A 16,207-nucleotide genomic window follows, 5' to 3' on the forward strand; every position below is an offset into this window, starting at 1 on the left:
GCTGGTTCGCGGATTTCTGCAGACAATAGGTCTTTTAATTTCTGGTACATGCTTCCTCAGTTGGTTTGCCCAGTTGATTTCATACAAGGGACGCTATTGGCAGATGGCTGAGAAGCTACCCAACTTACTTTTCTCTCTCTCTTGCGCTGACTTTCTCTGATCCTGACGTAGGGGGATTGAGCAGGGGGGCTGTTTGCACACCTAGACGATACGGACGCTCGTCTAAAAATGCTGAAAGATTATCTTCACGTTGCTATCTTTTGTGCAGCTGCTTCCTGAAGCGACATGCTGCACGGTGCTTCGCATACTTAAAAGCTCGAAGGGCACGTATTGATTTTTGATTGTTTGTTTTTCTCTGTCTCTCTCTCTCTCTCTCTCTCTCTCCCTGCTCCTGACGGAGGGGGTGTGAGCTGCCGCCTTCAACAGCTTTGTGCTGCGGTGCTTCGCATACTTAAAAGCCAAACAGCCCTATTGATTTGTTTGCTTTTCTCTATCTCTCTGACATCTGCTCCTGACATGCACTCCTTTGAAGAGAAAGATATGTTTGCATTCTTTTAATTGTGAGACGGAACTGTCATCTCTGTCTTGTCATGGAGCACAGTTTAAACTTTTGAAAAAGAGACAAATGTTTGTTTGCAGTGTTTGAATAACGTTCCTGTCTCTCTACAACCTCCTGTGTTTCTGCGCAAATCTGTGACCCAAGCATGACAATATAAAAATAACCATATAAACATATGGTTTCTACTTCGCGGATTTTCTTATGTCGCGGGTGGCTCTGGAACGCAACCCCCGCGATGGAGGAGGGATTACTGTACAAGTCACAGGAGATTCTTCTCAAGTCTTTATAACACACTGGTGAGGCCTCATCTGGAGTCCTATGTGCAGTTTTGGTCTCCAAGCTACAAAAAGGACACAACAGCACAAGAAAAATTGCAGAGAAGAGCGACGAGGCTGATTCCAGGGCTACAGGGGTTGAATTATGAGGAAAGATTAAAAGAGCTGAGCCTTTACAGTTTAAGCAAAAGAAGATTAAGAGGTGATATGATTGAAGTGTTTAAAATTATGAAGGGAATCAGTCCAGTGGATCGAGACGATGACTTTAAAATGAGTTCATCAAGAACACGGGGACTCAGTTGGAAACTTGTTAAAGGTAAATTTCTCACAAACATTAGGAAGTTTTTCTTTACACAAAGAACGACAGACACTTGGAATAAGCGACCAAGAAGTATGGTGGACAGTAAGACTTTAGGGACTTTCAAAACTCAACTTTTTTTTGGAAGAAATAAGTGGATAGGACTGGCGAGCTTTGTTGGGCTGAATGGCCTGTTCTCGTCTCAAGTGTCCTAATGTTCTAATACTGTGCCCTTGCATTTATAACGTTCTTTGTATCACCCATCGGCAGCAGGCAGTAATAGCATGTCCGTGATCTTTACAGATTCGCTTTTACGGCGAACTGCTACAGCGCTGGGAGCATGCGGTTGCTTCGGGATGCTCTTCTGCATGTCGTCCTGTTGGGGGGGAGGATCCCAAAAGAGTTTAGAAACCTTATAGTGCGTAAAGTATTTATTTTTATTTTGTGTCCAAGTGTAGTGACTCTTCAGGCAAAAGCAACTGTCATTGGATAGGCTCCTTGTTAAAGTCGCAAAAAAAGAAAAAGATTCCAGTGAGCCAACAGATAGCAGGGATTCCGTTAGTTAGAGTGAAAGTCGTCCTACACAATAACCTCTCCTCTCTCTCGTCTCCCGCACACCAGCCACGATTCTTTTCAAAGGTAAAGTGCAGTGTAGTGGTAAAAAATTTTTCACGGATCCAACATCAAAGATTCAAATGTCACAACCGTTGCCCTCTGTATGGAGCTTGCATGTTATCCTCATGCCTGTGGAATGTCCTCCAAGTACAACACGTTTTCCTCCTGCATCTCCGAGATATTTGTTACGTTAATTAGTGATTCAAAATTTGCTCTGTGATGAACAATCTCCATGCACACGTTGCTGTTGGGATAGAATTCAGTTACCCTTGTCATTCAATAGAATTAAGCAAGTTGATAACATCATACTTTTATACAGTACTAGCAAAATACTCGCGCTTCGCAGCAGAGAAGTAGTGTGTTAAAGAAGTTATGAAAAAGAAAAGGAAACATTTTAAAAATAACGTAACATGATTGTCAATGTAATTGTCGTAGGCTTATTTAAGTATTGAGAGTGAATTTGATGAGTTTCATTTATGATTGTAAATGTTGTGTATGAGAAATGCACATTTTTAGGATGTAAGGATCTCTTTGTAAACGACGTTTGCAGTTCTGCCCTCAGGCTGTAAAATGACCAAGCTGCTGGTCTGCTGAGCTCACTCTTGAGCATGTTAACGTACAGTCGGCCATGTGAGAAGCAATCTTGTGTCAGGTCAATGGCAACCTGTTTTAGAGTCTGGCCCTGTGACTTATTTATGGTCATAGCCAAGCAGACCCTTACTGGAAGTTGGAATGGGAGGTCAGTTGGTATGAGAGGGATGCGAGGAGTAAATCCAGTCTCCCCTGAGCCATTTCCAGTGAAGACAGTGGCCTCAATGAGGTTCTTGTGCAGAGATTTGATCTGAAGCCTGGTGCTGTTACAAAGTTTTGGTGGTTGTAAGTTTTGTAGTAATATAATTGGTGCTCTGACCTTCAAAAGTAGAGTCTGCAGAGGCCTGCCCGGAGGATTAAGAGTGTGAAGAAACTAAATGAAAAGGCAGGAGTCACCAGCAGGAAGACGTGAAGCAAGGCCAACAATAACAGGCTTGAAGTGGTGGAGTAAAGAAGAAGGGAGCAGTGAGCACAACGGACAGCTGAGGAAAGTAAGGAAGCGAGTGAGGAGGCACATGAGCGCGGGATGTCGTTAATGTATGTAGGTAGGGAGCCAACCACGTGGTAGGTGCGGAAAAAGGAAGGGTGGCCCTTGTGCATCTCTGCCATGAAATAAATCGTCTCTTAACGGAAATAAGGAATGAAACCGCCAAAAGGAGAGGTCAGTTCCAAAAGTTCCTTACAGCATAATGGTGAGAACCGCCAAAAAGAAGATGTTATTTTTGAAAGTTCGTTACGGGGCACGGCGTAAAATGAAACATACTTAACATTTGTAAGTACAGTGTAAAGGATGAGCGTGGGAAATTTGGGCTTCCTACGTATATTGGAAGTTGCAGAAATAGTGAGGAGGGGTTTCCCCTATCTATATATACAGTTTAGGAGATACACCTGTTTCCCCCCCTTGGGTGTTGCAATAGGACATGAAACATACCTAACCTTTGTAAGTACACTGCAAGGAATGAGCACGTGAAATTTCAGCTTCCCACCAATATGGAAAGTGGGTAAATTCAGTGAGGAGTCAGTGAGAGCTTTGCCTTTTATATATATATAGATAAGTTCCAGGACATACTAGAATGTAAGTTGAATTCCTTCATAAACTTGGGAAGCACATCTGTTTGAAAGAAGCTCCTGTAATGTCCGTGTCCCCTTCATTTACTTGAGTGGTTCTTACTTTTTGGCCGCTACCTACAAGTACAATTATTGCTTCCACTTTTTCGTCCCCTTCCTTCTCTCTGGTCCCCTGTCCCCTCTATCTCCTCCTCCCTCCAGGTTTCTCTTGTAACTTCTCCCATACCCTTTCATATCCACTTTGGTACTCTTCCAATGACAGTTATCTTATCCATAGTATTTCATCCCTGTCTTCTTTCACTCTGCTGTTTATTCTTGGACGTTTACTTGCTTTTCTTTTCTCACGCAGCCCCCATTTGATGGTGAGGATGAGGATGAACTATTCCAGTCAATCATGGAGCACAACGTCTCATACCCCAAGTCTTTGTCAAAGGAAGCAGTTGCAATCTGCAAGGGGGTGTGTACGCTAGGCCTCCATGGGGTTAGGGCTAGCAGCCCCTGTGCTCCTTATAGGCACACTAATAGACCTGCCATATTCTCTTCTGCAGTTCCTGACAAAACATCCTGCAAAGCGGCTTGGCTCCGGCTTTGACGGTGAGAGGGATATCCGAGATCATGCCTTCTTCCGAAGGATTGATTGGGAAAGACTGGAAAAACTAGAAATTCAACCTCCATTCAGGCCCAGACCTGTAAGCACATTCTTTATATGGGTATATAATAGTCCTGCTATAGAGCCATGAAGGAATGCATGGAAATTGCAATGTGATTCAAATTTTTTAGGGGCAGGAAACTTTCTGTTTCTGAATCAAACAATAATTGGCATTTTGGTGATTTCCATTAACCCTACAACTCAGCATTTCTTGGGTTCTTCTCAAATTCTCAGCAGTGAAGTACTCAAAATTGAGATATGCTGGTGGCCCTTCTCAGCAGCACCCCAAGTAGTACAGACCTAGGAAAGCACCATGTTACTCCTACTTATTGTGCCCATGTTTTGGAGCAGGCCAGTTGCTACTAATCTGATAGTCTAGATGAATAACTTCACAAAATACAATAAATGCTCCTACTCATGGCCCTAGTACCCATGGTAAGTTCCAGGTTTCTGTGTTTCCTGTGCATAGCATGCCATAGCTGTGCCCCTTTGTGTTAGAATTTACAGTACCAGCCTGCTAACAAATGACCATAACTCACTTACTTTCTTTCTCACATCTGCGCCTCCAGGGAGGACGTAATGGAGAGAACTTTGACAAATTCTTCACACGTGCTGCTCCTGTGCTGACTCCACCTGACCGCCTGGTCCTGGCCTCCCTTGACCAAGATGACTTCCGAGGCTTCAGCTTTGTTAATCCTGAATTCCTTCATCCTAGTGAGCGTGTTAGCCTGGCATCAGCCCCCATGTCAGCAGTCTGATGTCAGATTAGTTTGGCTTCTGACACTATTAGTGGTCCACAAGAAACACCATCTGATGTTCTGCTGCTGGTACTGTGTTTGACTCCAACTGCATATGGAGAAGGCTTTACACTGTTCACAATTTTCCACATACAAGTCTTCTTTGTCAGGTCTTCCAGGATTCGATCTTTGCTGTGCTCGCCTCAAACCACTACACAATCTAAAAATGACATTTGCTTTACACCTTTGCAGAGACTTTTTGTAGTAGGCCCACCTGCTGTTTCTCTCGCCCATTATGTGTGCTGACAATGAAAGTGAGACCCAGGGAACGCTTAGAGACTGCAGTGCCGGTTGAAAACAATTTTTCGATCCAGGTTTATTTTATTACTGGTCACTGTAGGGTCAGTTCTCCTCACCATCCACAAACCTTAACCATCAGACAAAATACTCACCCCGCCTTGGCCCAAACATCTTTTTGCTGATTCCCATTTATTGCATTTTAGGATTGTGAGGCTCTGGAGGTTGCAGTCAATGCTATAACCACAAGACAGGAACCATCTCTGGGTGGAATGTCAGTATACACAACCCTCACGTGAGGTTTTGTACTCATCAAACAGGCCTAACTTTGACATGGAGGCAGAAACCATAATCAGACAAGGAGAATATGAAATCTGAATACAGACTAGACTAGCCTGATAACAAGCCCTGTCTGGAGCTGTGGTTCAGAAACCTTAACCACTGCAACACCATTTTGCTTCTTAAATAATAATGCAACCATCTGTCATTTGATAATCCTGCATATTCTATTTGAGAGATGATATCAGCATCATTAGACACAGTCCTGGGTGGGAAGCCAGTCTATCACAGAGCATATACAGTATCTACATTCACTAATGCTGTCCATTTTTAAATTTATGGTTTACTTAACATGAACATATTTGGGATGTGGGAGATAGTAAGCCTGCGGTGGGCTGGCGCCCTGCCCGGGATTTGTTTCCTGCCTTGCACCCTGTGTTGGCTGGGATTGGCTCCAGCAGACCCCTGTGACCCTGTGTTAGGATATAGATGGATGGAGATAGTAAGCTCTAGTCCCAGAAACTATGAGGCCTACCATCGTGCCACCATTTACCTGTATTTAAATGTGAACAGGTGCGTGACTGTCTTGAGCTCACCCATCTGTAATGAATTAAGAAAGCTAGATGAATAGTGTCAACAAAAATTGTAGGTGAAAACCCCAGCGTATCTCTACATTTTATGTTTTCAGATTTCACCCTTATCACACAATCGATAGGCTGAGAGGAGAACTGTGAGTAAAAGTAAAGGAAGGAGCCCTTTTATTAGCTCTGAGGAAATGCTTCTCATTCCTGACTACAGAGAGAACTGACGGGAGAGGCTGGTGAGACACCTACACCCGTGAGAAGGTGGCTTCATTTAAACCTAATAGTATTTAACTCTTTCAGGGCTGATGCCAACTTTTGTCAAAAGGAGGAGTTGACGATGGTAATCAACTGTAACCTGTGACAAAACCAACTGTTATGTTTTAGTTGGACTCTCGTTGCTAGAAGGAAAGTTGGCTTTCGTTGGTTTTGACCGAGATTTCCTGCTGTCCCGTGAGTAGCAAGGCGCAAGCAATGGCAAAGATGGCCCTGACATCTGGTGAGAGAAGTGGATGCGTGAAGCAACATACTTCGTGGACGACGTTTTGCCTGTTCTCTCTGAATTGGACTATGACTTGTTGATACAAGCAATCGAAAATGAATGTGAGGTTCCAGCTTCAGCTGACTGGTCCCCAGCTAATCGTGGTGCTGAACAGGTTCACGTAGTTGACATGCCTGTGGCAATGTTTGCTTGGGAGGAGTGCCACTTAAGAGGTAGAAATCAGATTGCAATGCACTGTGACGGTGACTGCTGCTGCCCCAGCCAAGCGAAGACAGCCTGGCAACATGCCTGCCGCACGTTCTTCGCAAACTGGCAGCCACAGCACGCAGCAACAGACGGTTTATGTTGATTTCTGTGTGAAGCCATTGCTTTTCAAAAAACGATGTTTTTTGGAAAAAATATTCAGCCCTGAAAGAGTTAATGTGTACTCATCTTCAAAAGTGCAACTTCTGCATAGATGTGTGATTAAAACTGCAGCTTTTTTATTATACAGTACCAGTTTATTTCAAGTTCAAACCAAATATCGTTGTACTTATCATATACGTTTTGAGCATGGAGGATTTTTTTCTTAACTGTACCATAGACATGAATAGCTGCCAGAGCTAACAGCTCATTTACTCCTCTTGGACAAAATCTCAACAAGACATTTAGCTAAAACGAGTGTGGTGACATATGCCTGTGATGATACGGGTTCCGCTTCATGCTCCCGTCTTGCTTCTGGGAGCTCTGAACCCGACACCGTCGGTAATGTCACCGATGAGCTAGGCAGTGAAGACATCAACAATGAAGCAAGGGGATGGAGCAAAAAGTGCTTTTATTAAAACCAAAACCTAAAACAGTGTCCAAAGAAATAAGTGCAGTGCATCACAAATCTTTAAATAAATAATAATCCATTAAAACAGAGATGAATCCAATAATTACATCCTTTTAAAAACAACGAGGTTAAAATAACGGCCTGAAGAAGTCTTTCTTTAAAAAATCCGGTGCATACTTCTTAACCCCAACTACTCCCCTGCTTCTCCCTTCCGGGCCCCGCAACAGAGGAGTCGCACTACCAGCAAAATGCAGCTCCTTCAGTACTGGTCCGGTAGCCCTCTGATCCCCCGGCTATGTTGGGCTCCAACCGGACCGAGACTTGGGTTCCTTCCCCCAGCGGCCAGGGCGCTCACGCTCATGCCCAAAAGCCTCTATGACTACTGCTGCCTTCTTGGCCTTACGTGGCGAGCCGTCCATGATCCTAGTCACTCCTCCTCTGAAAAGCTCAATCCATCCACCCTGAGTATTGGCCAAACATTCTCTCAGGGCTGTCCTTCCAGCTGCCTGCCTTTGCTCAAGCGCGCCTGCTGTCGCTCGCTCGCTCGCACCGGCTCCCCACTTCTCCAGCCTTCTTCTCCCTTAACCTCCGTCATTCTCTCTTATCTTTTCTCCCTTTCCTAGCCGCCTCACGCTTCAATTATTTATCACAGGGACGTGGATCAGGTATGGCAATTAGCAGCTCCCGGCATCAATTACGGATGCGGACGACTCCTCACCTGTGCACTTGAGTGAGGACCATCCGCATCACGCATCACCCGGGAACCGCTCGGCCACACATACCGCACCCCCCCCCTCTAAGCCGCGAGTGCAGCAATTATTTATTTAAAAAGTGGCCTTTTTGACGTGAGCTGTGGACCCGCTACACCACAATGCCACATGCCAGATCTGTCCAGATCATGTGTTCATTTCGGCATGCTATGGTCTTTCTTCATAGCTCATGCCCTTCGGTTCTGCTGTAGAGAAAGGCTGCCTGCCATATTCCTTCTGTGCATCGCACCACCTCTTGACCTCGTGATGCTGTCTTGACAATTTTTAGTTCTTAAGTCCAAACCCCTTTTCTTACTCTTTGGCACTTGGGTTTTAACCCTACTTATGTAGGGGTGTTAAATGAACGCTGATTGACCTTTGTCAGAATTCATCTTTTTTCTTTCAGTGTGTTCTTATGCTTTCCCACCTTTTGAATTTTGACTTTGTACTCTAAACTCTGATCTCTCTGCTCGGACATTTGTTTTGTTTGCTCTTGAGATGATGGCTTTCTGAACCTTAATCCACCTTCACCTCATCTTTACACTCACCTCTAAAAACATTCATGTAAACAGCAGGATTAGATGTGACTGGAGTATGGATGTTGAGGGAAAAAGGGAGAACTGGCGCCAGCTTGTTGCATTAGGTTGTGGGGTCTGCTCAGATGCATTGGACCACTTTAACAGTCTTTTTTCTTGCCTCTAGATGTGCAGGACAGAAAGAGTATCAAGACTCACAAAAATTTTGTCACACTTTTTACTTTCTCGTATTCGAGAATCTGCCAACAATTCCATTTTGAGATTTTGATGAATCTCGAAGTTTTAGACCTCCCTGAATCCGTAAATTCCATTTTGGAATTGTGTCTGTCTGTCTGTGTGTGTATAAAGACGATAACTTGTGTACACTTTCACTTAGCTCAACCAAATTTTGCATACAAGTATGAGGTACAAAACGTAGATGTCTATCAACTTTTGGGCTATTTCCGTTAACCGGAAGTGGTACTGGGCGGCACGGTGGTGCAGTGGGTAGCGCTGCTGCCTCGCAGTTAGGAGACCCGGGTTCGCTTCCCAGGTCCTCCCTGCGTGGAGTTTGCATGTTCTCCCCGTGTCTGCGTGGGTTTCCTCCGGGCACTCCAGTTTCCTCCCACAGTCCAAAGACATGCAGGTTAGGTGGATTGGTGATTCTAAATTGGCCCTAGTGTGTGCTGGGTGTGTTTGTGTGTGTCCTGCGGTGGGTTGGCACCCTGCCTGGGATTGGTTCCTGCCTTGTGCCCTGTGTTGGCTGGGATTGGCTCCAGCAGACCCCTGTGTTCGGATTCAGCGGGTTGGAAAATGGATGGATGGATTATCTCTAACCTGCTCTGTGTGTGTATCGCACCAACATTTTTGAATTCTTTACGATGTTCTATTTTGTCTTCTACTCTTTGTCTTTTATTTCCGGCCCCGGGCGTGGTGAAATCTCTTGGAACAAAGTCTCGTCTCACGGGACTTGAAAGTATCTCTCTGAAAAAGTCACGTCTCGTCCCAGGCTAAAAAGTCTCGTCTCATCTCATCCCAGGATTTTTTTTTTATATACTAGAGAAACATCTTTCTGAAGTGGGAAGAAATGAACAGGAAAACCAATGAAGACACAGAGAACATGCAAATTCCTCAAAGTGACTGGGCTACAATTTGAACCTGATGCTCTGAAGTTGGGAAGTGACAGTGCCAGTCACCGTACCAACATGCCACCCACTTTGTTTTCAAATGACGAATAGAAAAACAAGTGGAATAATACAGGACAAAATGAAGGAACGTCTGCAGCTGATTTTATATTTATGCATTTTATTGTGCACCAACAAGATGAGTACAAACTCGCTATTAACATTTAACTAACGCTTTTTACCTTGGTGGTAATATGCCAAGATGGCAGTCTTCTTAAGCCCTTTAATCCATGTAGTAGGGCTAATGGCGTTCAACAACGCTATTTACACTGTTCACTGTTACTAGATGACTCCTTGGACTGGCATGTTTAAAATGTACCTCAAATCATACAGTATGTTTAAGGTTTTATTGAGGAACCGGCTGAAAATACTTTACATTCAGTTCCCCTGCTGGTAAAAGTCTCTTGGCGTATTTGTAACTTATTGAAGCAAAGAACTCTATTTTAATTTTAATGCTATCTCACATTTTAAATATTTACAAATACAGCTAAACAAATGTGCACCTCATTGAGTTTGATAGTTTTTGAAAGCTTATCAGACCTACAGAGCAGTAAATGAGAACTTCTTCTGTCCAGTAATTTAACACTAGTGAGTCTCTGACTTCACTCGGTGCCCTCTACAGGTCAAACGATCAAACAACATTTACAATCACCATTTTAGATCACACACTCGAGCACAGTAAAAGGAAACACCGCTGATTTTTTTCCCCATTTTAGGCTAACATTCCCGCAGCATTATCAGGAGCAGACCTGACAGGTGTAAATATGTGGTTTTCCTTTCCACTGCAACAGATTCAGATGCTTTTCTTTGCTTTTATTATACATGATAGATATTTTAAGTGCAAATTAAAACTAATTGCATTTTGTAAATTGTTTGATTTAATTTTTGTTAGATTTTTTTATAACAGTGTCCTACTACAGCTCATTCATTATGAAGTTTAATTTAGTCTGTTGACTGCATGCCATTTACTAAATTTTATTGTATGCTTTTATTTTTTGCCAGTTCACACTGCCAAAAGACCAGAAAATCATTTGAAGGGCTCAGTTGCAAAACCAATGAAGTGCGAGTATTTGGAGAAAATATTTTTGAGGTGTGTGCAATATTCTTAATCTGAATTATAGAAAGCTACTTTGGCCATGGGGCGGCACCAGGGCCGCTGCTGGCCAAATGGGTGCCCTAAGCAGAAATTTACTTTTGTGCCCCCTACCCCAAATATTACGGAAGTAAAAATAAAATAATAAAAAAACACCTACTATAGGGGCCAAAATAGAACTTTATTCAAATAAGGTGTGCTTAGCCTACTCTGCGTTCACTGTAAAATGTAATATATACGTTTATATTTTTGTTTATTTGTATATGTATATTATTAATATTAATTTATTATTATAATATATAAAAACGATTTCTTTTGAGCAGCTGGGATGGTGCCCCCCTGGGAGTTGGTGCCCTACGCAGACTGCGTACTCTGCATATAGGGAGCGGTGGTACTGGGCGGCACAATGGTGCAGTGGTAGCGCTGCTGCCTTGCAGTTAGGAGACCTGAGGTTCGCTTCCCGGGTCCTCCCTGTGTGGAGTTTGCATGTTCTCCCCGTGTCTGCGTGTGTTTCCTCCCACAGTCCAAAAACATGCAGGTTAGGTGCATTGGTGATTCTAAATTGTCCCGTGTGTGTGCCCTGTGGTGGGCTGGCGCCCTACCCGGGGTTTGTTGGCTGGGATGGCTCCAACAGACCCCCATGACCCTGTAGTTAGGATATAGCGGGTTGGATAATGGATGGATGGATACTTTTGCCATAGAGTAAAACAATATATTGTGCATGGTAATGATATCTAACCAGATGACACCAAATTCTCATTTTTATGGAAAGAAATGACGTTAGCTGGTTTCGGAATCGAGCCCTGTAATATTCTGGTCACTAGTAGCCAGTGGTTCAGCCTACTGCAGCATATTCACAGCAATGCCTTTTCTTTCTTTCTTTCTTTCTTTCTTTCTTTCTTTCTTTCTTTCTTTCTTTCTTTCTTTCTTTCTTTCTTTCTTTCTTTCTTTCAAATTCTGAAACAATATCCTGTATTTTAGGAACAGGATATACATAAATATTTGCTTAAAATGTAGTTATCCTTAATATGAAGTAGTTTCTGTGCTTTTGCATATTTCTGCTTTAACAAATAAATTCTCTCTCTCGATGCCTGAGTCTGTTTATTTAGTGATGTGTACTGTTTACTGACTTTGTGCAGTGTTTTCAACTGATTGATAATGAATTGTGTACAAGGAAATCGGGGAATCCAAAATGTTAGCCACTCAATTTCGTTGATTTTCACCTTTTTATCTGTCTGCCTGGTGTCAGTGTCACCTGTTTCATGTCAGCCTGGGGTGTTCATATATGTTGCCGTTAACCCCTACCTGTCTGTCAGTCTCTCTTTTCTGTTATTGATTTGCAATCCTGCTCACTCTCGTCCCCTTGCTCTCTCCCCTTTCTCTCCCTCTCTTTCTCTCTCTCTCTTTTTCATCAGTATTGCTGATCTTCAGGTTCACAGCTGTCGAGCCAGCGAATCAAATTTTAGCAAAGTCAGCTTCCAAAATTTCTGTTGAGGGTTGCATTTGCAAATTAAGGCAGAGCCGGAGAAACACAGGGAGTGTGAAAGGCAGTCGAGCCCAGGGGTCCACTATGCACCATCGCCTGACTTCACATCATCCTCTCTACTTGCTATATATACTTAATACATTTTTAATGTTCATGATCTCCTACTTGTATTTTTACACTCGTTTTAAATAATGAATGGGACTTCCTACTGACCTTTAATTAATAATAACATTACCAGCGTGTTAAAAGAGAGTTTTGAGGGATTGAGCAGTTTGTTGCATAAAAATGGGAAAAGGTCATTGGTTCAGTTTAGCTAAAAAACTTCTGAGGAAGAAATACAAATGAAACCCTTGGTGTTGCATTTTATTTCGTTTTCTCCCTATATTTTTGTATCTCTTAAGAAATTCAGGAAGTTCATTTAAGTAAAGAGGAAGCTGAAGGGAGGAGGCAATGGGCAGAAGAAAAAGCTCAAAAATCAGCCAATAATAATGTTGTGGGGACATCTTGTACAGAAGGAGACTTGCATAAACAGAGGTATGGGATGAATAATACAGAGAAACATCTTTGGATCTCTGCCCTGTGTCTCACTGTCCACAGCTCCTTCTGACCATGAATCCAAATATGCAAGAAGTGTAATATTTAAAACTCCAGTAAGGGTTCAGAGCCCCTAAAACAAAGTGATTGGTGGTGAAACTGATATTGTACAGGGGTGGCACGGTGGCGCAGTGGGTAGCGCTGCTGCCTCGCAGTATGGAGACCTGGGTTGGCTTCCCGGGTCCTCCCTGCGTGGAGTCTTCAAGTCCTCCCACAGTAAAAGACATGCATGTTTAGATAGATAGATAGATAAATAGATAGATAGATAGATAGATAGATAGATAGATAGATAGATAGATAGATAGATAGATAGATAGATAGATAGATAGATACTTTATTAATCCCAAGGGGAAATTCCCATACTCCAGCAGCAGCATACTGATACAAAAAACAATATTAAATTAAAGATTGATAACAATGCAGATAAAAACAGACAATAACTCTGTATAATGTTAACGTTTACCCCCCCCCAGGTGGAATTGAAGAGTCGCATTGTGTGGGGGAGGAACGATCTCCTCAGTCTGTCAGTGGAGCAGGACGGTGACAGCAGTCTGTCGCTGAAGCTGCTCCTCTGTCTGGAGATGATCCTCTCCAGTGGATGCAGTGGATTCTCCATGATTGACAGGAGTCTGCTCAGCGCCCGTCGCTCTGCCACAGATGTCAGACTGTCCAGCTCCGTGCCTACAATAGAGCCTGCCTTCCTCTCCAGGAGGAGTCCTTCTTCTTTATGCTGCCTCCCCAGCACACCACCGCGTAGAAGAGGGCGCTCGCCACAACTGTCTGATAGAACATCTGCAGCATCTTATTGCAGATGTTGAAGGACGCCAGCCTTCTAAGGAAGTATAACCATCCATCCATCCATCCATTTTCCAACCCGCTGAATCCGAACACAGGGTCACGGGGATCTGCTGGAGCCAATCCCAGCCAACACAGGGCACAAGGCAGGAAACAATCCTGGGCAGGGTGCCAACCGCAGGACACACACAAACACACCCACACACCAAGCACACACTAGGGCCAATTTAGAATCGCCAATCCACCTAACCTGCATGTCTTTGGAATGTGGGAGGAAACCGGAGCGCCCGGAGGAAACCCACGCAGACACGGGGAGGACATGCAAACTCCATGCAGGGAGGACCCGGGAATCGAACCCAGGTCCCCAGATCTCCCAACTGCGAGGCAGCAGCGCTACCCACTGCGCCACCGTGCCGCCCGAAGTATAACCAGCTCAGTCCTTTCTTACACAGAGCATCAGTATTGGCAGTCCAGTCTAATTTATCATCCAGCTGCACTCCCAGGTATTTATAGGTCTGCACCCTCTGCACACAGTCACCTCTGATGATCACGGGGTCCGTGAGGGGTCTGGGCCTCAATGGTTTAGGTGAATTGGTGATCCTAAATTATCCCTGGTGTGTGCCCTGTGGTGGGCTGGCGCCCTGCCCAGGGTTTGTTGCTGCTTTGCACCCTGTGTTGGCTAGGATTGGCTCCAGCAGACCCCCGTGACCCTGTGTTCGGATTCAGCGGGTTGGAAAATGGATGGATGGACAATGAGTGATTGATATTGTACATCCTAAGGAAAAGCAGCCGCTGTACCTCCCCTGCCGATGATGGTTTTAGTACATATACTCCGCTCTTTTCAAGGTGGCTCACCAATCACCAGGACACCCAATTGCAAAAATGAACGAACGCTAAAATGTTTGGAGACATCCTGTTGGACGTTTTTGTTAAAATGAGAAAACAAACCTTAACACAGTGCACGGCAATCTGTTCTTCTCCTCCCGCATAAGTCGAGGTGAGAAGCAAGTGTTTCTTGTAATTAAATTTGAAATGTAACCGTCAGGCTGTTGTTCCTTGTCAGATTTGTGGTTATTATGTTCGCCCTTCATTTAAACCCCTCAGGCAGCCCGGCTTATAAAATATGGTTCGTTCCAATACTAGGCATTCTTTCTACCTATAGCTAGGAGAATGGCCGAGGACAGTATCTCCCAGACCCTGCTGACAAGACTGCCGTGATCCCACCAAGGACTCCGCAGTGAAGCCTCTGTTACTAATCGGTCTATAAATAGGAACTCTGGCTGTGGCATCTGAACCAAAGCTAAAAATAGAACTGCTGTTCCTACTAGTGAAGGAGGGGGTGGGGATGTGTGTGTGTGTTGGGGGGGGGGGGGGGCGCATTAATAAAAACTTAACCACTCCTCCTTTATAAATATATGCCCAATTTGCATATCGCTGTAATGTCGATCTCGTCATCTACCCGTCTTCATTCTTCTGCAAACCTCAGCGAAAAGAAAAATAAATAGCGAACGTCAACAGAGAGAAGTGAATACGGGGGGCGTCTGTCTGGTTACTCTCCGTGTGTATCTGGTCATGTGTGTGGCCCTGTGTGTCTTCGTCTTCTTTGTTACGTGTAGATATGAGAAATTGGTCTTGTTGTTTGGTTTACTACAAACCCTGAACTTAAGGTTCGTGGGGGTAAGGCCAGGCACACCAAGGTCCCTAATCTTAACAATGTACAGTAGGTGCCTAATCTTAAAAACACTAGGCGTCCACTTTTAGCGAAGTGGCGTCCGCTTTCTTAACAAGAGCCAGAAATTGTTCAGAAACGAAAACATTCACAGGCGTGTGTATTGCTAGAAATTAAGCGGCTACAAAATTGAATCTGTCGTTTAATTACTACTGCTGTAATAGAGCAAGACCTCAAAAACGCATAAGACGCAGAAGGCTCAATGACACTATACTGTATAGTTGATAGTTATGTTGTATTAGTGGCCAACCTGAAAAGACTTTAACCAAAACTTATACCTATACAACATAACGAGAGCTTGGCAGAGATCGTGTGTGTGTGTGTGATACAGCAAAAAGCGAGCAGCAGATGAGCGCCATCAAGTCGTCAGTTCCCCTAAAGTGTTTATTTACTAGATAGAGTGACGTCCATGTACGTGCATCACTCACCCTTTACTTTTAGTATTTATGTTTGTGTTCATCTTGTTAAGCATCCATCCATTTTCCAACCCGCTATATTCCTAACTACAGGGTCACGGGGGTCTGCTGGAGCCAATCCCAGCCAACACAGGGCACAAGGCAGGAACCAATCCCGGGCAGGGTGCCAACCCACCGCAGGACACACATAAACACACCAAGCACACACACTAGGGCCAATTTAGAATCGCCAGTCCACCTAACCTGCATGTCTTTGGACTGTGGGAGGAAACCGGAGCGCCCGGAAGAAACCCACGCAGACACGGGGAGAACATGCAAACTCCACGCAGGGAGGACCCGGGAAGCGAACCCAGGTCTCCCAACTGTGAGGCAGCAGCGCTA

The 16,207-nt window shown here is 44.2% G+C and overlaps 1 protein-coding gene across 1 annotated transcript in view; it reads left to right on the forward strand.

Annotated features, from left to right (window-relative positions):
- LOC114666861 (protein kinase C alpha type-like) overlaps nucleotides 1–11,901 on the forward strand; it is a 101,213-nt gene extending 89,312 nt beyond the window's left edge. Inside the window, exons 15-17 of the mRNA XM_028821891.2 lie at nucleotides 3,756–3,863; nucleotides 3,955–4,095; nucleotides 4,625–11,901. Coding sequence (XP_028677724.1) covers nucleotides 3,756–3,863; nucleotides 3,955–4,095; nucleotides 4,625–4,813 — 438 coding nt within the window. The 3' untranslated portion in view covers nucleotides 4,814–11,901. The remainder of the gene's footprint in view (nucleotides 1–3,755; nucleotides 3,864–3,954; nucleotides 4,096–4,624) is intronic.
- The last annotated feature ends 4,306 nt before the right edge of the window (nucleotides 11,902–16,207 follow it).

The sequence above is a fragment of the Erpetoichthys calabaricus genome, chromosome 16 (genome assembly GCF_900747795.2).
Source record: "Erpetoichthys calabaricus chromosome 16, fErpCal1.3, whole genome shotgun sequence".
Lineage (NCBI taxonomy): Eukaryota > Metazoa > Chordata > Cladistia > Polypteriformes > Polypteridae > Erpetoichthys > Erpetoichthys calabaricus.